At 50.0% G+C, this 24,645-nt stretch overlaps 1 protein-coding gene across 1 annotated transcript; it reads right to left on the bottom strand.

Moving 5' to 3' along the window:
• Positions 1-206: 206 nt before the first annotated feature.
• Positions 207-16,396, bottom strand: MEOX1 (mesenchyme homeobox 1; the record flags this gene model as incomplete). The annotated part of the gene is made up of 3 exons (XM_081219817.1): positions 15,872-16,396; positions 1,517-1,689; positions 207-329 (listed from the first exon to the last, which is right to left on the bottom strand). Exons 1-3 carry the CDS (start codon positions 16,338-16,340, stop codon positions 207-209), a joined length of 765 nt encoding a protein of 254 aa, XP_081075943.1. The 5' UTR covers positions 16,341-16,396.
• Between the last annotated feature and the right edge of the window lie 8,249 nt (positions 16,397-24,645).

Below are 24,645 nucleotides of genomic sequence, written 5' to 3'. Positions count from 1 at the left end.
GGGGCCGCTAAGACAGAGCAATGCTGGACAGAGCTTTCTGGGAAACTTCAAGGCTCCCAGGAACCCTGGGCAGCTTCCTATCGAAGAGTCACTGCGAGGTGTGGAGAGGCTGCCCTGGGTGGGTGGGAGAAGGTGAAGGTAGGGTTGGGGTGGGGGTAGTTGGTACGGGGCTCTGTCCTCAGTCCTTTTTTTCTCCCTGGAGAATTTCACTCTGAACTTGGAGAGGCGGCAGAGTCCCCATCCTCGGGGTCCTGCCCAGGGGGGGAGATGGGCTGACCCCCCTTCACGCGCTTCCACTTCATCCTTCGGTTCTGGAACCACACTTTGACCTAATGAAGGAAACAGAAGAGCCTGGTCACTTCACGGCAGGTGTGACCACCTCCTCATATTGATGCTCAAGCTACCTGGGGTGCAGCTCTGGGGACTCCCCAGCTTGAAATTCTGCTTGCCCCTCCCCACGCCTCCAAAGGCTCCAGGAATTGAAAGGGAAGACCCACCAATCAGCCCAGAGGCTTGTCTTAGGTCTCCAGATAAAGAAAGCCTGACAGAAGAACCAGTTCTAAAAGTCACACTGGCCCCACCCTCTTTCACAAGCCCCTCCCCTCCTGTGCCAAGACCCTCTCCCTCTAGCTTCTATTACCCAAGGCTCTGGGAACACAGGATCAAAAGCCTCACCCTTAGGCACATTTATAAAGCACTTTTCAGCTTAGATAGCTCTGGTCTGGACATTTTCTCATCTGAGCTTCAGCATTTACCTGAAGGTAAACCTGCAGGGTGGGGTTATGACACTGCCTTACAGATGGAGACCAAGAGAGGTTAGGAGAAGACATGTCCCAGAGGTCTCAGGGCTACGAAGGGGTACAGGAAGGATCTGAATCTAAGTCCTCTGATTCTAAATCCAGCACCTTGGCAGATGCTTTCTCAACTGAAAGCTGCAATCAATAATAATAATAATAATAATAATAATAATAATAATAATATTTTATTCCACATCAGAGCACGGGTATGGGTGGAATGCTCTGAGAGAAAGCCCAAAACAAAGGGCTAGGAAGTTTTTCTCAGAGTGTGTTCAGGAACCAGCTGCAAATCCAAATCACCTGGAGAACTTACTAGAAATGCAGATTCCTGGTCCCACTCATTATTACTGGAAAATCGCTCTGTGGAGCTCCAGAAGCTGCATTTTAAACAGGGCCTGGATGATTCCACTGCACACTCAAGTCTGGGGATAACCAGATCAGAGGTTTCAACCCTGGTTGCATGTGAGAATCACCTCGGGGACCTTTGATGAATTCTGATGCCTGGACTTCAGCTCAGACCAATGAAAACAATCTCTAGGGGTGGAGTCCAGACACTGGTGTTATTAGAATCTCCACAGGTGATTGTCAGGTACAGCCAGAGTTGAGGACCACTGGAGTGGGGCAGAGGGAGAAGACGAAGAAGGTTCTGGGAGAAGCGGGGGAAGAGAGGGGCATGACAGAGCACAGGAAGGGAGGGATGGCCAGAAGAGGAGGGGCACCTGCCGCTCGGAGAGGTCCAGGTTTACAGCTATCTCGTATCTCCGGAGCCGCGTCAGGTAGTTGTGATGAGCAAACTCGGCCTCGAGCTCCCGCAGCTGCTCCTTGGTGAAGGCCGTCCGCTCCTTGCGGGCCTTGCTGCTGCCCTCTGGCTTCCCTCGGTTCTCCTGGTTGTCTGGGGAGAGAGGGCCCCAAACAGGAAGAAGTGAGCCGCAAGGGCCTTGGTTCCCTTTCTTTTGTCCTCAAGCAGCGGGGCAGCCTTTCCCGGTCACTCTTATTTTGAAAGGATGCTCAGGAATAACCCACGGTGTCCCTCTATCATTCATTCTAGCGTCTTTACCCCCAGAGAACTGGAAGGATTTTTGGATATCAACCTCAGGCACACCTCCCCCGCAACTGTTTTTAATTCCCAAAGCACAAGAAGCTGCCCTTGGCTGTTTAATGATCTCCAGCCCACCTCAGTCCCCACCTACCCACAGCTTGACATTAGCAGTGGCTGTAAGTTTGTGGGGCAGGATGCTCTAAAACCGAGGTTCTCTGTTCTCAGCGACAGAAACATCGCCTAGGAACTTGTTAGAGATGCAGATCCTTGGGCCTCACCGCACACCTGCTGAATCAGAAACTACAGGAGTGGGGCCCAGCGATCTGTTTTGTTTTGTTCCCAGCGATCTGTTTTAACAAGCCTTCCAGATGATTCTGACACATGGTCATGGTTACAAACCTCTGCTCTAAGACCTGGCTACTCAGAGGGTGCCTGGTGGCAGCGGTAGTGTGGCCAGGGAGCTGTCAGACTTGCAGGATCTCCACCTCACTCCATCCTCAGACCTACTGAATCAGAGTCCGCATTTCAGCCAGATCCCCAGGGGAGGTGTGTGCACGTGTAAATTGAGAAGTGCTGCCTTAAGTTTCTCCCGCTCCCCCGCAACGCTCTGACACCAGGAGGGGCCAGGTCTGGAAAGTTCATTTATGAAGGAGGCTCTGAGTTCGACAGGGCAGGGGCTCAACCATAGCTGGTAACAGGGGTACAGGAATCAAGCACCTTACATGCATCAGCCACTTAATCCTCACAGTAATTCAGCCTGGCGAGTTCTAGGATGAGACTCATTTTATAGACCAGAAAACTAAGCACAGAGAAGTGAAGCAAGTTGTCCAAGTTTATCCAGTTCAGGAATCCAACTCAGGCAGTTTGACTCACACAGTGTTCCAGTGAAATATATGTAGGAAGGCTTTACAAACTGTAAAGTGCTGTGCACCCAGAAAGGACTGTATCGTGATCTGAACAGGGGAAGGGGCGGTGGTGGGTGGAGAAGCGCACAGGATGGAGACTGACACACCTACACAATGAACTACCAACGCGTGCCACGTGGCCGGGGAAGGGCTCCAGGAAGCACGTTTTACGCAGGACTCTTAAAAGTTAGAAGTCTTTCACTTCATTGCCCTTGTTGTACAGACAGGGAACCCGGTCAAGCGACCAGATTGCCGAGCGGGACGGGGGTGTGGAGCCCCCTCGTCCACCCCACGTTCCCAATGGGAACGTCAGCCCGCCGGTTCTTTCTAGCGCTTTCCACGCAGTCCCCCTTGTATTTCTGTCTGCGCATCCTCCGCCCCCGCGCCACGCCTCCGGGAGCCGGATAGAAGGGGGAGCCGCCCGTCCCCTCCCGACGTCCCCCGGAAAGCAGAGGAGGCGGAGGAGCGGCCGCCGCCGGGGGTCCCCGCAGCCCCGATGCTCGGCTGCCCGTGCCGGATCCGGGTGGGCCGCCTGACGGGCGCGCCCGGGGGCGGGAAGGAAGGGGGCGAGTTCTCCTGCCGGGCTGTCTGCCCAGACCCCTCCGGAAGCGGAGCCGGGGCTGGCGGGGAAGGACGCGCCGCCTGGCTGGGGTCCCCCAGGAGTCTTCAGCCTTGGCTGGCGCGAGCCCGGGAGGGAGGGGCGGTCACGGTCACGCCGCGGAGGGACGCCCATTCCGGAGCACATCCTCGCCTGCGCGCCCAGAGCGAGGCTGGGAAACCTGGATTGTTTCCCATCCGCTCCTGTCCAGGGGCTCAGTATTTCCCAGCCCTTCCCTTTCGCAGCATCGGGGGTGTCGAACCCAGAGGACTTGCCCCGAGGTTTGAATCCTGGATCTTCTTGCTGGAGCTTCTGAGGAAGTCGTTTAACCTCTCTGGGCTTCTCATCCAAAAATCTACCTCCCAGAGGTTTTGGGAAGTTAGGACAAGCTGCTGTGTGTGGAAAATGCTTTTAAAACTCTAAAGCTCTGGACAAATATAAAGTATTCTTCCGATTCTTCAATTCCTTGAGATGCCATCTGAGGGGCTGGGGTAATAGCTACCGTTTCTTAAAGGCTTCCACGTGCAAAGATGCAGTCACTGCTTTAATCCTCCCCATACACCACACGTAGGAGTAGGTAGTATTATTATCCCTTTAGCTTTGTCATGTGGATTTGTGTGATAATTTGATTAATAGTGCTCTCTCCCCAGGGAGGTAACTGCTTTTTCTCACTTGCTACTGTACCTGGCACTTAGGAGGTTCTTGCTAAATCCTTCTCAGTAGATAGAGGCAGAAGCAGCCTCAGAGAGGCCCGGGAACTTGCCCAGTGTGCCAGGCAGCTTTTGGGCGGCAGAATCGAGATTCGAATCCAGATCCACCTGACTAGAGCCTTGGCCATCAACCCTGGCGTCAGGTTCTCCATCTTGCGTCGGCTGGCTGGCGGCTGGACCTGGACCATCGCAGCCCTGCTCATCTCCACCTCCAGGGCTCCTGGGGGCCCTGGGTTGATGCCCACACCCACCCTCCCCTTCTCCCAGGCCTGCTGAGGTGTGCACAGGTCCCCTATGGAAACCCCCCAAATACCGCCCCCTGCACACACAGAGTTCTGCACATAATCCTTCCTAGAGAGAAGAAGGGAGATAAAGGGAGGAGACCTTTGGAGCTGGTCTTGGACTGGTTATGGGGGCAGCTGACTATTGTCAACCAGGCCAAACCCCTCCCTATCCACTCTCCTCTCTCCTCTTAGTATCCTGATTTAGGCACTGGGGCCTCAGGATGGGAAAGAAGGAGCCTGGGCTGGGAACTGAGTGTCTGAGCCCATGTGTGAACCTCGGGGCAACACCCACTAAAGGGGGTGGCATCTGGCACTGGGAGAACCCTTGTCCCTCATCAGCTTCCCAGAGGGGTAAGAGCTTTCATCACTGTTAGAAATGACAGGGCTTCCCTGGTGGCACAGTGGTTTGAGAGTCCGCCTGCCGATGCAGGGGACACGGGTTCGTGCCCCGGTCCGGGAAGATCCTGCATGCCGCGGAGCAGCTGGGCCCGTGAGCCACGGCCGCTGAGCCTGTGCGTCCGGAGCCCGTGCTCCGCAACGGGAGAGGCCACAACAGTGAGAGGTCCGCGTACCGCAAAAAAAAAAAAAAAAAAGAAAAAAGAAAAAAAGAAATGACAAAGGAGCCAGAAGTATGGCAAGTTAGCTATGAAAACGAAAGTGGAAGTTATGGTTCTCTTTGTTCTGCAATAGTATAAAAAACTGTAACATTTTCATCAAGATAGGAAAAGACAAAGAAAAATGGTAAGTACTTTTCTACCGTTTCTGGCCAGGGAGTGTCCATCCTGCTGGCTCACATGCACAGGTCCTATGCATACTACCCCCAAGATGGTTTGATCCCTTTGTTGGGGAGCCTCCCTCCCCTCTCTGGCCTCAGTTTCCCCACGGGTAGAAGTATGGGATTGGGCTGGGCCTTCTTCCCTGGGCGAGCTGTTGTCAGAGTTCTTTTCCAATACGCCACCCTGGCACTCTCTTCTCTCCCTACTCCCTCTTGTGTTGAGAAACCCCGGCCTGGAATCTGAGGTCCTTTCCAGTTTCAAGGATTCTTGTCTTGGCCCCAGGTTACACCCTTCAGTCAGAAGGAAGGAACTACGTGTTGTGTATTCTGTCCCAAGGCCCTCCGCAGCCTTCCCAAGGTCCTCAGCCCAACGATCAGGGCTATGCTGGGAATTTCTCTCTCCCTCTGACATGCACAGCTCCCCAAGCCTGGAGCTGCGTGGAAGGGAGTTGTGTTTGCAGAGATTTCTGAGGACCTGTTGGAGAGCCTGAGCGTCAGCTGGCTCCAAGAAAGGGCTCTCTGACCTTGGGCAAGTCCCTTAAGTTCTCTGAGCTTCAGTTTCCTCATTTGTAAAATACAGTAGCCTCACCCACTGTGATCAGAAGGCGTCTGAGAAGGTAAAACGAGATGGGTAATGTGTGTTAACAGCACAGTGCCTGGCACACAGCTGAGGCTCCTTTTGGAGAACCATCAGAAGAGGTTCTACTGGAGAGGATGTTGGAGAGATGACACAGGCAGAGATAAAACACAGTGCATCTCAAGGTACCGCGTCTCCAGAGCTGTGTGAAAGGGATGCCTTTTCAATGTCTGGCCTTTTAACTGTTTTCCCTTCTCCACTACTTTTGCACATTTGTACTTGAATCTGTGTCTCTATTGCTTCCAGGCACAGTAACTAGAACTGATCAGCGTGACGATCCACGTCAGTCCTCCTGGTCCTGATTCTTCCTCAGGGCCAGCGGGTGCCTCTTCCAGGACTGCAGAGGGAGGAGGCCGGTTCTCAGCTGGCTGCCTCTGTGGTTAAGGAGGAGCCCCCTGGCCCCGCCCCACCCTCTGCACACCCTCAGAGGGAGCAGGGCCATGATGGAATGGTCCAGAGCGCCCAGAGAAATGCAAACAGGATGTGTGTGTGATTGCGGTTTCCACCATGAGCTTTTACACCATCCGAGGTAAATTATTTCATAAATAGCTGTCACGTTTGGCAGACCTTCTTAAAGTTAGCAGACAGCTTTATCAGAACTACGGGGAGGTTCAGATAGACCTTGGGGAACGTGCCTTTTTGGAGTCCTGTATTCCTACTCCCCAACTCTCACAGCCAGTTAACATAAATTTCTATCCAGGACCAGATAGACAGCCACAAGTCCCACATTCAAGTAGCACTTTGCAGTTGACAATTGACAATGGATTTCTTTCCCCCAGAGATAAACTTCTTTTGGGCTTTCCTCTGTACTACAGAATCATAGAATAGTAGACCTGGAAGGGGACTTAAGAGATGATCTGATGTGGCCTTTACATCTTACAGGTGAGCCTAGAGAAGGTAAGAAACTTGCCTAAAGACACACAGCAAGTTAGCAGCAGAATTGGGCTGAGAACCCAGATTTCCTTTATAGGAAGCTATTTCCTGACTGTTAGGCTGCTACCTACTGGATCCTCTTAATTATCCTGTGAGGTAGGTAAGGTACACATTAGCCCATGGAACAGATGAGGAAATTAAGACCCAGAGACTAAATGGCTTGCCAGAAGTCCCCTGGGACCAGTTCAGGCTACGTCACACTGCTCTGCAGGGGTGATGAGTATGGAGCTGTGCTCGCTCCAGGGATGGCGTCTGGGTCTGGGTCCAGGTCTGCCTCCCTGGGACTCCCCTTGGCAAATCCTCTGAAGATGGGGTCTACAGCTTCCTGAGCTACAGACCAGACCTTTAATATGCTCGTTAGTTTTGATACTTTCAACTTCAAAGGGAGGAGTCAAAGCCCTGAAAATAGACAAGACCTGGATGGAGCCAGTCCCAAGACCAGATGGGCGTTTGCATCCAGACCTCCCTGGCTTCCTGGGACTGGCTTGACTTTCTCTCTGGGCCCCGACCCACCTCAATGTCCGGGCCCTTTCTGTCTCCCATGGGGGCCTGAAGAGATCTGGTGAGGCTCCCAGCCTCTTTGAGGAGCCCAGCAGTGGGGCTGGGGGATTCAGGGAGGGGAATACCTGGGGCTAGAGTCGTCTTTGCTGAGAGTCCCAGGTGGCGGGGGGTGGGTGAGGGTGGACAGTGATGAGGGAGAGTGGAATGGACTGGGTGAGGAGATGGGGTGTGGGGACCATGGAAGAGGGGAGCAGAGAAGTGGGTACGGGGGCGGTGGAAACGAGAGGCTGGAACAGCAGCAAGTTTCTGAGACGGTTGGGGCAGGCGTGAGCAGCGCTGGGCTTTGTTTGTGTTTATCAGTTCCAGATGTCACCCTCAGCTGTCACCGAAGGAAGTGTAGGCTTCAGGACCCAGGGCCCACTGCTCACACTGCTCCTCCACCACTGAGTTCAAGGAAAACATGACACAGAAGAGGCTGGAATGGGGGTGGGGACTGCGAGAGGAATCCTGGCCAGAGGCCAGGGCACCCTGATTCCATGAATGGAGTGGGCACTGGGGAAGCTGGCCCCAGGGGTCTGCAGGGGCCTCGAGTCCTGCCCCTCAGAAAGGGGTGAGTATGGATTTGAGATCACTCAGCCTGATACTCGGTGTCACGTTTGTGAGCCAGGCGACACTCACTGAGGTTGTCCATTTATTTTATTATTACCTCCTTTCCTTCTTCCTCTGTTCAACAGCCTGCTTTGTTAGAGATTCATTCGTAAAACAGTCTCCACTTTTTTTTTTTCTCTCTTGATGGGTGTAAGATAAGAATGTGGGGATCTGCTTGTGGCCAGAAGCAACGCTCTGTCTGAATGGACAAACTCTAGTGGCCAGTGGACCCGGGACTGGAGCATTTGTCCCACTGCTAGAACTTTGTCCCTGTACCCTCTGTTTATGGGCTGAACTGTGTCCCCCCACCAATTAATATGTTGAAATTCTAACCCCCAGTACTTCTGAATGTGACTGTATTTTGAGATAGGGTCTTTCAAGAGGGGATTAAATTAAAATGAGGCAGTTAGGGTGAGCCCTAATCCAATCTGACTAGTGTCTGCATAAGAAGAGATTAGGACACACAGAGAGCCACCAGGGGTGTGCACTCACCGAGGAAAGGCCATGTGAAGACACGACAAAAAGGCGGCTGTCTGCCAGCCAGAGAGAAGCCTCGGCAGAAACCAAACCTGCTAGCATCTTGATCTTTGACTTCCAGCTTCCAGAACTGGGGGGAAATAAGTGTCTGTTGTTTAAGCTACCCAGTCTGAGCTATTTGTTTTGGCGGCCCAAGCAAACTAAGATGCCCCCAACTCCCCATAGCCGTGCTTAACACTGAGGAGAGAGAGGGAGCAAGGCCACTGGGGGGTGCTTGGCAAGGCTGATGCAAGGCCATAGGGACGGCTCTGCAAGTCAGAAGAAGGTGCCATTTCCTCTAGACTGGAGAGCACAGTCACTTGTCCATGTGGCAGCTGGGCCCTCTCGTTGCCCAGCTGTGAGCCCCCCTAACTGCCTGGCTGTGGTGGGTCCCCTTTGTTGCTCAGCCACAGCAGCTCCAGCCATGGGAGTACTTGGGATGCAACCCCAGTACCCTGTAGCGGATTCCTGCAAGTCCAGCCTGCATGTGGATATTTACACATCTTTCTGACCCAGCACTCACCCTGACCCTGGGCTGGTTTTATGACTGAAGTCTGGCTCTCTGCACACTTTTTTGTGAGTGAGACTGTAAAAATCCTGATGCATTTTACAGAAGCACATCACACATGGTGAAAACCCTCATGCCAGGCGGTGGAGCCACTCTCAGAGAGAAAGTGAGAAAATGAATGAGTGAATGCCGGGCTGCACTAGAGGCTATTGGCCAGACATTGAATGAGCTTCTCCTGTGTACAAACAGGTGCTAGGGAGACTGCACAGGTGAATCAGATAGCATTCCAACCCTCTAGACACTTCAATTTTAAGGAAAAAGGCAGCCATATGCATCTAGAACTCTGGATACGGGCCAACTGTGGTTTGATTCTGAGATGGAGATGTCAGCAAAGTATGCTCCATGTGTGAGGGGAGAGAGGTCATGAATGGATTCTTGGACACTCAACAAACTAAGAGTAGAAGGAAATTATCTCAATATAATAAAGGCCATATATGAAAAGCCCATAGCTAGCTATGGGCTCATACTCAGTGGTGAAAAACTGAAATAGTTTCCTCTAATATCAGAAACCAGGGAAAGGATGCCCACTCTCACCATTTCTATTCAATATAATACTGAAAGTCCTAGCCAGAGCACTCAGGCAAGAAAAAGAAATAAAAGGCATCTAAATCAGAAAGGAAGAAGTAAAGTAATCTCTGTTTATAGATGAAATAATCTTGTATGTGGAAAACCCTGAAGATTCCACAAAAGCCTCTTAGAACTAATAAATAAATTCAGCAAGGTCGCAGGTTACAGAATCAGCATGCACAAATCATTTGTGTTTCTATACATGAACAATGAACAATCCAAAAGGGAAATTAAGAAAATAATCCCATTTATAATAGCATCAAAAAGGATAAGATACGTAGGAATAAACTGAACTAAAGAGGCAAAAGACTTTTACAATGAAAATTACAAAACATTGCTGAAAGAAATTAAAGGCACAAATAAATGGAAAGACATCCTGTGTTCATGGATTGAAAGACTTAATATTGTTAAAATGCCCATACTACTCAAAGTGATCTTCAGGTTCAATGCCATCCCTATCAAAATCCCAATGGCATTTTTTTGCAAGAATAGAAAAAAAAAAAATCATCCAAAAATTCACATGGGATCTCAAAGAACCCTGAATAGCCAAAACAATCTTGAGAAAGAAAAACAAAGCTGGAGGCCTCAGGCTTCCTGATTTCAAAACATATTACAAAGATACAGTAATCAAATCATTATGGTACTGGCACAAAAACAGACACTTAGATCAATGGAACAGAATAGAGAGTCCAGAAGTGAGCCCTCACATAGATGGTCAAATGATCTTCAACAAATGTGCCAAGGCTACACAGTGGGGAAGGCACAGTCTTCAACAAATGGTGCTGGGAAAACTGGATCTCCACAGGCAAACAAATAAAATTGGATCCTTACCTTACAACATATGTAAAAATTAACTCAAAATGCATTAAAGACCTAAAAATGTAAGACCTAAAACTAGAAAACTCCTAGAAGAAAACATGGAGGAAAAGCTTCATGACATTGGATTTGGTGATGATTTCTTGGATATGACACCAAAAGCACAGTCAACAAAAGCAAAAATAGACAAAACTACGTCAAACTTAAAAATTTCTGTGTAGCAAAGGAAACAATCAGCAGAATAAAAAGGCAACCTAGGGAATGGGAGAAAATACTTGTGGACCATATGTCTGATAAGGGATTAATATCCAGAATATACAAAAAACTCCTGCAAGTCAACAACAAAAATCAAACAGTCCAATTTAAACCTGGACAGAGGACTTGAATAGACATTTCTCCAAAGAAGATATACAAATGGCCAATAAGTATATGAAAAGATGCTCAACATCACCAGTCATTAGGGAAATACAAATCAAAACCACAATGAAGTATCACCTCATACCTACTAGCATGACTACTATCAAAAAACCACCGGAAAATAACAAGTGTTGGCAAGGATGTGGAGAAAGGAGAAATTGGAACTCTGTGCACTGTTGGTGGGATTGTAAAATCGTACAGCTGCTATGGAAAACAGTATGGAGGTTCCTCAAAAAATTAAGAATGGAATTACCACCTGACACAGCAGTCCTACTTCTGGGTATATATCCAAAAGAATTCAAAGCAGGATCTCGAAGAGATATTTGCACACCCATGTTCATTGCAGAATTATTCATAATAGCCAAGAGGTGGAAGCAACCCAAGTGTCCACTGACAGATGAATGGATGAAGAAAATGTGCACACACATACAATAGAATATTATTCAGCCTTAAAAAATAAAGAAATCCTATCATATGCTACAACATGGATGAGCCTTGAGGACATTGTGCTAAGTGAGCTAAACCAGTCACAAAAAGACAGATACTGCTTGATTCCACTTACATGAGGTATCTAAAGTAGTCAAATTTTTAGAAACCGGAGGGTAGAATGCTGGTTGCCAGGGCCCGTGGGGAGAGGGTAAAGGGGAGTTGTTTTTCAACGGATATAGAGTTTTCTTTTTATAAGATGAAAAAGTTCTAGAGATTGTTGCACACCAATATATGCATATAGTTAATGCTTCTGAACTGCACACTCAAAAATGGTTATGATGGTAAATCTTACATTTTGTGTTCTTGACCACAATTTTTAAAAAAGCAGATTTCAAATGCAAGATGTTCAAAGGTAAGAAGTCTCAGGGGAGCTCCTTTATGAAGTTATAAGCTGTATTTATAAAATCAGCACAGGTTCTAGCGATCCTATAGTTTGAAACTTCTAAACTGTAACTTTCACTGAAATGATGCTAGGTACAAGCAGAGTCATAAAGGAAGGAAGGAAGGAAGGAAGGAAGGAAGGAAGGAAGGAAGGAAGGAAAGGGAGGGTCCTTGGAGTAGGTGGCTTTCAAGCTGGATGTTAAAATAAGTAGGCGGAAGAGTCCGGCAAGAAGAGGGTGTTTGAGGCAAGGCGAAGAACTGAGCAAATGCGGGGGGGCGGGGTCATGGGGAGAAACAGTGGGGTGTCTTTGCAAGGCAGGTAAACTGGTACGGTTTCGTGGCAAAGTGAGTGGAGATGGAGGCGGGAGGGGTGGGCTGTAGCAGGAAATAAGCAGGGAAAGAGGCCAGTCTGTGGAGGATTTTTCAACCTCAGGGGAAATTGAGAGTGCGCGTAAGCTGCGCAGGGGGAGGTGGACATCAGATCTTGCAGGGGAGAAATCGGGGAAGGAGGAGTCCTGGGAGGCACGCGTGTTGGAGCTGCAGGAGGATGGGGCAAAGCGAGTCTGATGAAGGCAGAGTGAGTGTGTCAGAGTGTCGGCTAGGGGCGCTGAGCTGATCCGGGCCACCGCGACTCTCCCAGGCGGGCGATCAGATTCACCTGTAGCCGGGCTGATCACGCGCGACCTTCCCTTGAACCCCGTCAGGAAATCACCGCGAAATCCTTCATTCCCATAAATTAAAGACGACCACGGTAGCAACGACAGATTGGGGGCAAACAAGAGTGGCCTTGCAGCTGTCCTTGCCAGCAGGGGTCTTTAACATCGCCTGGCCCCAGGGCGGGAGTCGTTGGGATGAGTTAATATCACAGCTGTCTCCTAAATCAGTTTTGTGCTGTGAACCAACAGAAAGTCTCAGGGTAGGAGCCGAGGACCCCTGCTTTCCTGAGCATTTCCTTGAGCAAATCAGCTCCACTTCCAGTAATGGGGAGTGATGGGGGAGCAGCTGGGACTGGCAGAGGAAGAAGAGGAGAGAGCAGAGAACGTTCCTTTTGAAACAAACTTTCAGTAACTTTCTGTTACCAGACCCCCCTGGCCAGGCCAGCCAGTATGGGACACGTTTACCAGGCATGACTCACCCCCTACCCCAGCCTCTCTGGCAGATCTCTGAGCTCCAGGCTCCTAATTAATGGCAACTGGATTTCAGGACCAGCAAAGATTGCGAGAAATTCCCACATCTTATACCCCAGACTCAGGAATTTCTGAGACAGCGTATTTGAAATATTCAATTCCACTGTCCCCCATAACATAGGGCTATTTATCAGATTCTATGTTCTGAAGACTGGATCTGGAAATATGGGCCTAATACCATTCATAGCTGCTATTTATCGAACTCATGTGCCAGGCACAGTGTTAATCTCACAGGTCACAGAATTTAACCTTCACAGTGACTCCATATGGAGAGTGATTTTGTTATGGTCCCATTTTACAGCTGGGGAAACAGGGGCTCCAAGAATTTAAGACCTTTCCCAAAGTCAAGCAGCCAAAAGTGGCAGTGCCGACCCTGCAACCTGACTGCCTGATTTTGAAGCACAATGGAAAACACACTTCTGAGCAATGCTGGTTAACCTTCCAGAGATGGCTTAGTAGGGGCCAGGGTGAGGTGCGTGAGACACGATGAGTGCAAAATGCAAGGGGTGTCCAAAACCTCAGTAATCAAGAGAAGGAATATTTTAATGCAAAGTTTTAAAAAATCAAAATTAATACAAAAATCCACAATGAGCAGAATGTCAAAATTTTAAATAGAGAATCCAACCAGTGGCTCAGGATTGGTAGGGTGGGGCGGGGGTCTTTGCGGGTTTGTCTCTTGTGAACTGAACTCCAGACTCTCGGAGTTGGTTGTGAGCCTTGTCCATCGCTTTCCCTTTTCTTTAGGCTCTTACAAAACTGATCTTTCCTGCCTCCTTCCCCTTCAGTTAAATTCTGAAGGAAGATGCAAGCAGCCATGCAATAAAGGTTTCCATGCTGACCAGAGAGGGTCTGGAACCCCAGAGAATGAATGAGAGTCAGCTTGCTGTGCCCCGTTTTGTGCGACTGCTGCTCCTGAGGGAACCTCGAGGAAGAACCCAGGCTCCCTCCTGGGTGGGAACCTCCCCCCACCAGAGGCTGACCCTATGAAGAGGGTGCTCTGGGGTGGCCAGCTGCTTGGCAAGTGAGCAGCGCCATCCATGGGCCACTCGCCAAAAGGAAAGATGGTGCACTTGGGTCTTGCTGAAACATGGAATGAGCTTGCCGAAGCCCAGCCCTTGGCTTTGCCCATGCCTTCCCAATGCTCTTGGCTCTCAGTTCCCTGGAAAGTGGCTGGATGCAGCCAAGGTGGATGTGGGCAGAGATGGAGGAGCCACAGTGGCAGGCGCCAAGGAGGGGAGAGCTCTTCAACTAGGCGCAGAGCCAAGTGGCTGACAGCTCACTGGAGAGGAGAAGCAGAAAGTGCCCCATTCTCTGCAAATCTCCATCCAGGCTTAGGAATAGTTCAGGGTTGAACTGGCTGGGGATTTAAAGGGCCCTTCTGTTTAGCAGCCAGGAAGGCTGTGGTTTTTACCATCCACTGTGAGCACAATGAGGGGCTTCTTTAAGCATGGAGACCAGATATTTCAAAATGAGGATTCTGCTTGAAATCTACTGAAGGGTGTGGGATTTGGGGTCTGAAGTCTGGGGTTTGAGCTTTCTTCTAGGGTGACCAACTGTCCCGGGGACACTGGACTTTCAATGCTAAAACCAGAAAAGTCCTGAGTACGTCGAGATGAGTGGGTCACTCTGTTTTGACTCCATGCTAGCAGAGATCCCCTCAGACTTTTCAGTCTCTCCTTTTCCACATGTAAAGAATCAAGTCACTGACAAGACCTGCTGTACCAAACTCGAAAACTTGTGGGACTCAAAAGAGTTATCGTATGTTTCCTGCAGCACCTCGAACCCCCTAGATCACAGCACATCCACTGCCGGACAGGTATCTGCTGGCTTCTCCTCCCTCTCAGTCTGAACTCTTTGGGGGTGAGACCACCTTATTCATCCCTGCAGTCCCAGGACCTCTGCCAATGCTTGGCAAAAAAAAAGAAGCTCGGGAAATCTGTGCTACTTTGAAAGTGCTTCGTAAAGCAAAGCAGAGAGTGTTCTCGTTGGTTAGTCGGTCCTCTCATTTGCTGCCTGCCCCTTGTTAGCCCCATGTAAGGTCTTCTGTAGGTTCAGACAGACAGATGTGCCCCAAGGGCGGCCGTCAGGAGGACGTAGTGGGGCAGTGGGGGGAGGAGGCAAGGGCACTGTCTTGTTCCAAGCAAGGTGGGGACAGGGAACCAGACAAAAGGTTAATGGGCAGTGAGAGAGGCTGGGGTGGGGGGGTGGTCCCACAGGGAAATGAGGAAACAACAGGTCCTCCCAACCAGGAGGAGATGGACTTTAGCTGGGATCTGAACAAGCAGGTCGGCTCCATCATCTGGCCTCTGCTGCTCCAACGCCGAGCAGGGCTTTACCTGCATTCTGAGGTCCAGTGCTTGCCTTTTGCTGCCTGCCTCCCTGACTTTCTCCAAGACTGGCAATCCCTCAGGAGGGCTCCTCAGAGGAGTGGCCTTTTGGGGGGGGGGTCACCCAGACCTTAGCAGGCTGAGCTGCCCCTTGGCCTGGGCACAGCCCAGCTGCAGAGGGCAATACCTCATGGGCAGTCTGCCCCAAATCTTACTGCCTGCCTCTTGCGTCCCTGTGCTATGTCTGCTTCTCTCCCTCTAGACTCCTGGAGACATGGAGTCCTGGTTCTACTTGACTGCCCGGGGTCCCAGCCTTGGTCCTAGCCCTCTGAGCCTTGGTCTCAGCTGACTTCCCTGCGGAGCAAGCCCTGGGGCTCTGGGACCATTTGGACCTGGCTGGGGCATGGTGGGGAGAAGCGTGACCCAGAGGCAGCGTGGCTCAGGAAAGCCCCTCTCCAGCCCTTGCCAGCCTGTACCCAGAGGCTCCGGCCCACATATCCTTCAAATCTTTGTGGATTCGGTTTCGTTCTCTTGCCAGCACATCCTTCCCAGGGCCCAGGAGAGCTGAGGACACAGACATAGCCCCCATCACCAGAGAATCCTAGAACTCTGCGTAGAAGCAACCCCAAAGGTGACTGTTCTAAGTCTCCTGCCTTTGAGTAGATTATATCATATTGTTCCGCATTCATGGTCAGGATACCTAGGCTCAGAGAGGGCAAGCAACCTTCTCAAGGTCACACAGCAAAGGAACGGTCAGCTGTTCCTCAGCCACTTACCTGAACTCTCCTTTTTCCGCCTGGTTGACTTCTTCTCCGTCCCATTGGCAGTGCTCCCAAGGACCTCGTAGTCCTCGCCTGGGCCTCCCATGGTGTCCACCAGGCCTGGGCTGCTGGCCCCCATCTCCTTGGAGCCCCCTACTGGGCCCGGGTTGAGCCTATGCCGGGCCTCCGAGACAGGGAAGTGCCAGTCAGGGGGTTGTGGGAAGGCGGGGTGCTGCTCAGTGAAGCCGCGCTCCTCCCGGGGTAGGCTGTGTGGGGTGGCCGCCAGGCAGGAGGCCGAGAAGTCAGGGTACGCTGCCGTTGCTGTCGCTGGGAAGTCTGGTTTCTGGTGGAAGGAGAACGGGGTTGGCGGGTAGTGGGGGAGGCCTGAGGCCCCACTGCCTTCTGAGTGAGGGTTTCGAAGGCAGCCCCAGACCGGGGCTGGGGGATGGGGGCCCCTCATGCAGCTGCTGGCCACTGGATCCATCTGCTGTCTGATGCACGCCTCAGTCCTTTCAAAGGCTGGAGTCTTACACTTTTTATATTCAAAGTGTTAAAAATGCAAAAAAAAAAATTTTTTTTTTAACAGGAGGGAAAAAGGTTCAACAGAAAATTCACCCCAGGAACCAAAACAAAACCCAAAGCTAAAGTTGTTCCTTTCAGCTACGCACACATGTGTCTGGCCACACATACGTGTGCCCGCACCTATGTTGGACTTCGTTCCTGGCTTCCTGGTCCGCCCCTCCGACACACCAACCTGCCTAGTGGGGTCCCCTGTACGTGTATTTGTCGCCGATGACACTAAACATTTTCACTGTCCCAGCCCAGACGCACCAGCTGATGAGTGCTTGTCTTGGAGCCCGCAGCAAATGCCTGCAAAGAGCTGGTCCAGGGCTGCTGAGACACACTTTTAAATCCTGCGGTGGGGAGAGAGTGACAGATTTCTGAAGTGAAATGTGAGAGAGGAGAGGGAGGGGTTAACCAGCACACACACGATCCCCTCCAACCAAAACCCGAGCAGGCAACTATTAATCATCAGAAACCTTATATGCACATCTAATGGGATTTGCAGATGGAGTCTTTTAAAGAAACATTGTCTGTATTTTTTTTTAAAGGAAAGAGAGCAGCACACACACAATTTCTTTAATGTTTCTCCTGTAACACTATGAAGTTATTTTACTGCACTGTTAACAAAATTCCCCAAGTCTTGGATTTGGAAAAAGACTTAAGTCATATCCAGAATCCATCAAGTGCCAAATTCCAGGGAGTGAAGTGGGAATAAGCGCAAGAGACAAGTTTGCTGATTGCATTTGATTTAAAGGCCCTTCTACTGCTGCTTGCAAAAAGGAAGGTGGATTAAAAGAAACCTTTTTTTGCAAGTCTCAGCGGCCCACTATGGTCTGTAGTAGAAAGACACACCCCAGAAAAAAATTATTTCTCTCGGCCCAAAGTGACATTCTCACTTTCTCAGTAACTTAAAAAAACAATCAGATTCTTCCTTCCGCTCTTTAACCCCCAACTTACATGCCAATTAGCCACACTCTTCTCTAGAGGCATTTCAAGTCATTTTTCTCCACGGCAAAGGAAAGACACTTAGATAAGTTCCTTGAAGTTTCTCCAGGCCTCCCCCACCTGCTCTCTGGTCCCCTAAACTTCACCCACCTGCTTCCCCTTGCCCACCCCCAGAGGCCAAGGTTTCCATGGAATCTGGGCATGGAAATAGGAACTAGGGGATTCTCATTCCCAAAGGAGTTCCCTTCGGCAAACGGTTGCATGGTCTTCCGGGCTGGTGCCCATCACAGGAGGACCCACTGCCATTTCAACTGGGCGATCAGTCTACTCAACCCCCATGACCTTGCTGGCCTCTCTGGTGGGTTAATATAATTTCTTGGAGGGTGACTTTCTAAGCACATGGGGCCAGAGCTCCTCTGCCACTGAATATTTCCATGGCCCAGTGCAGCAGGATTGGGATTGAAATGGGAATGGACCAGAAGAACAATGTCCCCGCTGGCTTGTTGCAAAGATGCCCAGGGTTCCCCCAGAAGGGGCCACAGGTCTCAATTCTGCAGACTGGAGGCTGCACACACGTTCTTCATGAAATAGGCATCCTGTCTTCCAGAACAGGTGGCCAGGGTGTTGCCGGCTGGCAGAGGAGATGGGGTCATGGCCACAAACCAGACTCACCTCTCCGCTTTGTCCAGGACTTACCTGTTGCACACACATCTCTCCTCTGAACCTCACAACTCTCCTATTGTGGGTAAAGTAAGAATTATGCTCCACATTTTACAAATGAAGAAACCGAGGCTCAGACAGATGATGTGAGTTGCTCAGAATCACACAGTTAAGAAATGGCAGAAGCAGGAATTGCCCTTAGGTGTCTGGCTGTCCAGTCTGGAGCAGTTTGATGCAGAGGAAGAAGGAGCGCGGACTCTGGGGTTAGACAGGTCTGAGTTCAAATCTGAAGTTTGCCATTTCCCAACTGTGTGCCCTGGGGCAAGTCACCTCACCTCTCTGAGCTTCCATTTCCTCACCTGGGATGGTAGTTAAAGCTGCCATTCATCCCCTGATCTTAGCACCTCCCACACATTCCCCAGCGGACACCCACAGAAGCCCTCGGAGGCAAGAGCTTTTCTCACCTTCTCCATCTTTCAGAAGAGGATTCTGAAGCACAGAGAGACTATGTAACCTGCACAAGGTCACACAGCTGGGAAGTGGAGGATCCAGGATTCATACACAGGCAGCCTGGTCCCACTGCATCAGAATGCCCGCCCCACAGATGCTGGAGAATTTGAAATGAAATCGTTTATGTGAAGTGCGAATAGGTAATTGATACATGTGGCTCCCTTCCTAGTACATGCAGTTCTCAACCTCAGTGATTCCAAAGGGAGAGTGTGGGACTGCGGGGGGCCCTGAGGAGATTCTACAGAAACAGCCTTGGGAGGTCCCTGGAGGGGCTGCAGGCTGTGAGGGCTCTGGAAGGAATCCACAGGGGGCTGGGAGGGAGGAAAGCCTTCCCGGGGCCTGGCCTGCGTGCTGTAATCGGATTCCTGTTCTGGCCTCCGCATCTGGCCAGGGACCCCATCCCAGGGAGGCCCAGAGCCTGGCCCTTTGCCCCTGGAAGGGTGGGCCCTGGGTCGTGGCGGGGGGGGGCACTGAGAGGTCAGGAGGGGCGCGGGGGGCCCTCTGTGCTGAGAAGGCAGGGCCCTGGCACCCCGGCGCCCGAACAGCTGCTGGCGTCTGTCAGCCTCCCTGCGGGGCGCAGCCGGGGGCCTGCCGGTCTCTACATCTTCCTGACAGGCCCCTCTTCTGAGGCCGGGAAAGAACAACAATGGTCCCCCCCTCACGGCGACCCATTTGTTAGATGAAGGCCGGGCACCGGCACCTTTAACCTCCTCCAAGTCAGCGTGTCCCCGACAACGCCCCGCGGCCTGTGAGACAGAGGTGGATGGACATGGCAGAAAGGATCCCTGCGCAGCCAAGGGGAGCAGGGCTTACAGGAAGGGAGGGGACCCCATTTCGGCTTGTGGTTGGGGGAGGCAGGGGAGGAAGAGGAAAAGGCTGCATCAGGAGGAGGGTCCCTGAGGAGGATGGTGGGCTTGGCCAGACCTGAGCCATCCCAAGGAACTTTCGGAATTTCCCCCATTGTGCTCGACAAGCAGGCGTGCCCTTGGCGCCTGCAGACCTGCTTCCGCACTTGCCCCCCTCCCACCTGTGCCTGGACTTGAAGGGGTGTCAGGGGAGAACCCGGGGCCTGGAGGCAGGGACTCCGGTTCAAGGTGTGGCCTTGGCCTTCTTCTGCTGTGTGGCCTCAGGCAAGTCACACCCCTTTTCTGAGCCTCAGTTTTTTCGATGGCTAAGTAGAGATAACAGTACTGGCCTCCTGTGGCTGTTATGAGGATAAATGACCTGATGTCTGTGAAAGAAGGGACGTGGGAACAGATGTATATGTATGACTGATTCACTTTGTTATAAAGCAGAAACTAATTAAAAAAAAAAAAAAAGAGCTGGCTGACTGTAAAGGGCGATGTACCTGGGGAATTATCATGTCTTCCCCGTCCTTACTCAGCTGGACTACGGGGCAGTTCATGGCTCCATGGAGGGTGAAGACAGCCCATCCTAGTGGCCCCCCCCACCCCATACTTTCTTCTATGGTAACATAACAGAGGGTCAAGATCATAGCCTTGGGAATCAGGAGAGTGTGGGTTCAAATCCTACCTCTGCCACTAATAAACTGAATAGTTTTGGGCAACTCTATCACTTGAACCTCAGTTTCTTTTTTTCTTTTTCTTTTTGGCCGTGTCGAGTGGCTTGTGTGATCTTTGTTCCCTGACCAGGGATTGAACCTGGGCCCCGGCAGTGAAAGTACCGAGTCCTAACCACTGGACCGCCAGGGAATTCCTGAGCCTCAGTTTCTTCATCTGTACAGTGGGAATATATTTTTTCTCCTTTCCCCGTTGGGTTGCTGAGAAGAGAGTGAGGTGATGTAGGAAATCTTGTGCCATAGCCTGGTGTACAGTGTTTAGTGGTAACGTCTGGAAGATGATGATGAAAATACCTGAGGTTTTTGCCTTGAGGACAACTCCAGAAGGCCACCTGAGAGGGACAAGGTGAGCTCATTAACATTCACTCATGTAGCAGAGCATGTGAATCAGATAAGACACCTGATCCCTAGCAAGACCACGAGGGATGGGAGGGGAGACAGACAAGCTTTAAATATGACGGAAATCATTTTGGACCACAATGTTTATTGCTGGTCCTGGGAATTATTTGGAATGTATATATCCTTTTTGTCTCAGAAAACTTTGAGGCAGAAGGGTCACTACTCACCTATAGGACTTTTGCGAGGCTCAACCAATTGGATGGACAGGTCGGAGTTGAGTAAACCACAGAATACAGTCCTCACAACGGTCACAGATGCTCCCAGGAAGCTTCCAAGACATTTCAGGGGAATGTCCCAGGGACCCGACGACAGGGTCTTCCCCTAAATCCCAGAAAATACTGCACTGATAATAGAGACATTTCCCTCAGATGAAACTTCTCTCTTGTGTACATATTTTTTAAACCTTTGGTGCAACCGTCACTTGTCTGCTACCAAGATTGTAGGCAGATGGCTGGAAAACACAATAATGCACACAGTGGCCTGCATTCGGACCCCAGCTCCCGGAGGTCACATGATCACTGTTTCCTCAACTGAAAAGTGGAAGCTGGCTGTATAGACGATGTGCAGTAGGTGCTCAGTAAATGCACCCCTTCCAGAGCTTCTGTGCCTGAAGGAGTTAAAGGCACGTTGATCTCAAGGGAAGGCTCTAAGTTAGGGCAGCCAGAAAAAATACAGGGAGCCCAGTTAAATACGTTCTATGCAATACTGGGGACACACTTGAGCTGGAAAAGTATTTGTTGTTTATATGAAATTCAAATTTAACTGGGTGTCTTTTTCTCCCCTCTAGGTCCAGAAACTCTAATCTAAGGCAAAACTAATCTTCAAGTTGGAGAAGGCTCTGACCTTACTTTCTGAGCCGGGATATTTGCACTTTGACAGAAGGCTCTGGAAGGAAACTCTCAAGGGGGCATTCCGGGGGGGGGGGTGGGTGGTCCGGTAGGTTTAACTTTGGCTGTGGGCTTTCTGGTTGCAAGAGGAGCCCAGGGTCCCCCAGGAAGGTCTCCCATGGAGGCCTTGGAGTGAGACAAAGCAGACAGGAGGAGGAGGAGGAGGAAGGGCATGCAGGTGAAGGGAGTGAGGACAAAGGTGAGTGCCCTGGGCAGGAAGTGCTGAAAGAGAGAAGGAGGGAGGCCTGGGCCGGGCGCCAGCCTGGGAGACTCCCAGGCTCAGTTCCTGCGGCGCACTTTTCCAGCCCTTGATGCAAGGCAGCAGTGCTATTATTTGGGGGAAAACCAGCTAACCAGATAGGACAGCAAACCGGGGATTTATGTGGTGTGGGAACAGCTCGGGTTTCCCTCACTGTTTATCCAGCAGTATTTTTTAAAACAGAAATCAGCGCGCGGGTAACCACAGCTGTGACTTACTGGCTCTGGCTGTGAGGCCTGTGAGGGCTGGGGAGGGTGGAGGGGTGGGGGTTTCCTCAAAGGTGCTTTGCTCTGCATCGGCTTGGAAGGTGCAAAAAGAATGTGCCCTTCCAGAGCCCGGGGCCAGGTGAGAAGAGTGGCCCTGGGCAGCTCCCGTGTCACTCTTTCTCCTTAGGACAAAGGGCAGCATCCCTGAGGGAACTGTGACTGTCAAGGCCTAAAGGCTTCGAGACCCCTAGGTCTAGGGGTCATGAACCCACAGGGGCCGGGGAGGGGTGGGTGGGCAAGTAAACACAAGCTAGGAGAGCCAGCTGGGAGACACAGGGGTAGTGTGAGAGATAGAGGGGGCCCAACAGCTGCATGACACTGGCCAATTTTTGCCTTGCAAGATCTTGGCTTGGTTTAACCAGATCTTTTCTTTTCTTTCTTTCTTTCTTTCTTTTTTTTTTTAAACCATGGTTCTAGATTTTTAATGCAATCTCTCAATTTTTATTCATTTATTTATATTTATTTATTTTAAAAGGGAAATCTAGTTGATGTACAATATTATGTTAGTTTCAGGTGTACTACATAGTGATTTGACATTTGCATACATTCTGAGATGATCACCACGATAAGTCTAGTAACCATCTGTCCCCATACAAAGTTATTACAATATTATTGAATATATTCCTTATGCTTATTTATTTTATAACTGGAGATTTGTACCTCTTAATCTCCTGTACCTATTTCTGGCAACCACCCATTTGTTCTCTGTATCTATGAGTCTCTCTCTCTCTCTTTTTTTCTGATACATTTATTTATTTATTTATGGCTGCGTTGGGTCTTCGTTGCTGTGTGTGGGCTTTCTCTAGTTGCAGTGAGAAGGGACTACTTTTCATTGCGGTGCACAGGCTTCTCATTGCAGTGGCTTCTCTTGTTGTGGAGCACGGGCTCTAGGCATGTGGGCTTCAGTACTCGTGGCACACGGGCTCAGTAGTTGTGGCTCGTGGGCTCTAGAGTGCAGGTCCAGTAGCTGTGGCACATGGGCTTAGTTGCTCCACAATATGTGGGATCTTCCTGGACCAGGGTTTGAACCTGTGTCCCCTGCATTGGCAGATGGATTCTTAACCACTGTGCCACCAGGGAAGTCCTATGAGTCTCTTTTCATTTTGTTTTATTTGTTTGTTTTGATTTTTAGATTCTACATATAAGTGAGATGGTACAGGTTTTGTTTTGTCTTTATCTGACTTAATTTCACTTAGCATAATACCCTTTAGATCCATCTATGTTGTCACAAACAGCAAGATTTCATTTTTTTATGACATATATATATATATATATATATATATTTCACATCTTTATCCATTCATCTGTCAATGGACACTTTGGTTGCTTCCATAGCTTGGCTACTGTAAATAATGCTGTAATGAACATTGGGTGCATATATCTTTTTGAATTTGTGTTTTCATTTTCTTTGTGTAAATACCCAGAAGTAAAATTGCTGGATTGTATGGCAATTCTGTTTTTAATTTTTTGAGGACCCTCCATACTGTTTTCCATAGTGGCTGCTCCCATTTACGATCCCACCAACAGTGCATGTGTTCCCTTTTCTCCACATCCTCACCAGCACTTGTTATTTTTTGTCTTTTTGTTGATAGTCATTCTGACAGGTGTGAGGTGGTATCTCATTGTGGTTTTGATTTGCATTTCCCTGATGATTAATGATGTTGAGTATCTTTTCATGTGTCTGTTGGCCATCTGTATGTCTTCTTTGGGAAAATGTCTATTCAGATCCTCTGCCGATTTTTTAATCAGGCTTTTTTTCTTGTGTTTTTTTTTTTCTGATGTGGTAATTGTATGATCTCTCAGTTTTTAAATATTGGTAATGAATTTAAAACACTGCTAGTCCGAGAATTCCCTGGAGGTTCAGTGGTTAGGACTCAGGGTTTTCACTGCTGAGGGCCTGGGTTCAATCCCTGGTCGAGAACTAAGATCCTGTAAGCTGTGCAGTGCGGCAGAAAAAAAAAAAAAAAAGCCTGTGGGCACAATTTGGTTCTTTTTTTTTTTTAAACATCTTTATTGGAGTATAATTGCTTTACAATGGTGTGTTAGTTTCTGCTTTATAACAAAGTGAATCAGATATACATATACGTATATCCCCATATCTCTTCCCTCTGGCGTCTCCCTCCCTTCCACCCTCTCTATCCCACCCCTTTAGATGGTCACAGAGCACCGAGCTGATCTCCCTGTGCTATGCGGCTTCTTCCCAGTAGCTATCGATTTTACGTTTGGTAGTGTATATATGTCCATGCCACTCTCTCACTTTGTCCCTCACAATTTGGTTCTTGAACTGCCACTTTGCAATTTCTGGTCTCCTCCAAGTCTGCCTGCTCCCATTTTCCAGATGATGAAACCGAGGCCCAGGGAGGCCTAGTGACTTGCCCAGAGCTGCACAGGTTGCTGCTGGGAAAACCATGGGTCCAGGAAGCCTGTCCAGTGTTCCTTGCCCAAGCTAGCAGTTTTGTTGGCTGAGCCCGAGGTCTTATCAAACAATTCTCAAGTGCTTCCCATGTATCTCTCATTTGCAAAGACATGACATTCACAAACACACCCATAACCTACTCGATTCTAGCAATGACCCTGAGGGAGCCGGGCATTAATCCATTTTGTACAGGTGGGGAAACCGAGGCTGGGAGAGGCTAGGTTACTTGCAGGGTCAACAATCTTAGAAAGGGCTGGAGCTAGGGCCTCCAATGAGCGATCCATGATTTTTCCAGCCCCCAAAT

The sequence above is a fragment of the Mesoplodon bidens genome (assembly GCF_964165515.1).
Source record: "Mesoplodon bidens genome assembly, chromosome: 19".
NCBI lineage: Eukaryota > Metazoa > Chordata > Mammalia > Artiodactyla > Ziphiidae > Mesoplodon > Mesoplodon bidens.
This window is presented reverse-complemented; position numbering and strand designations above follow the sequence as displayed.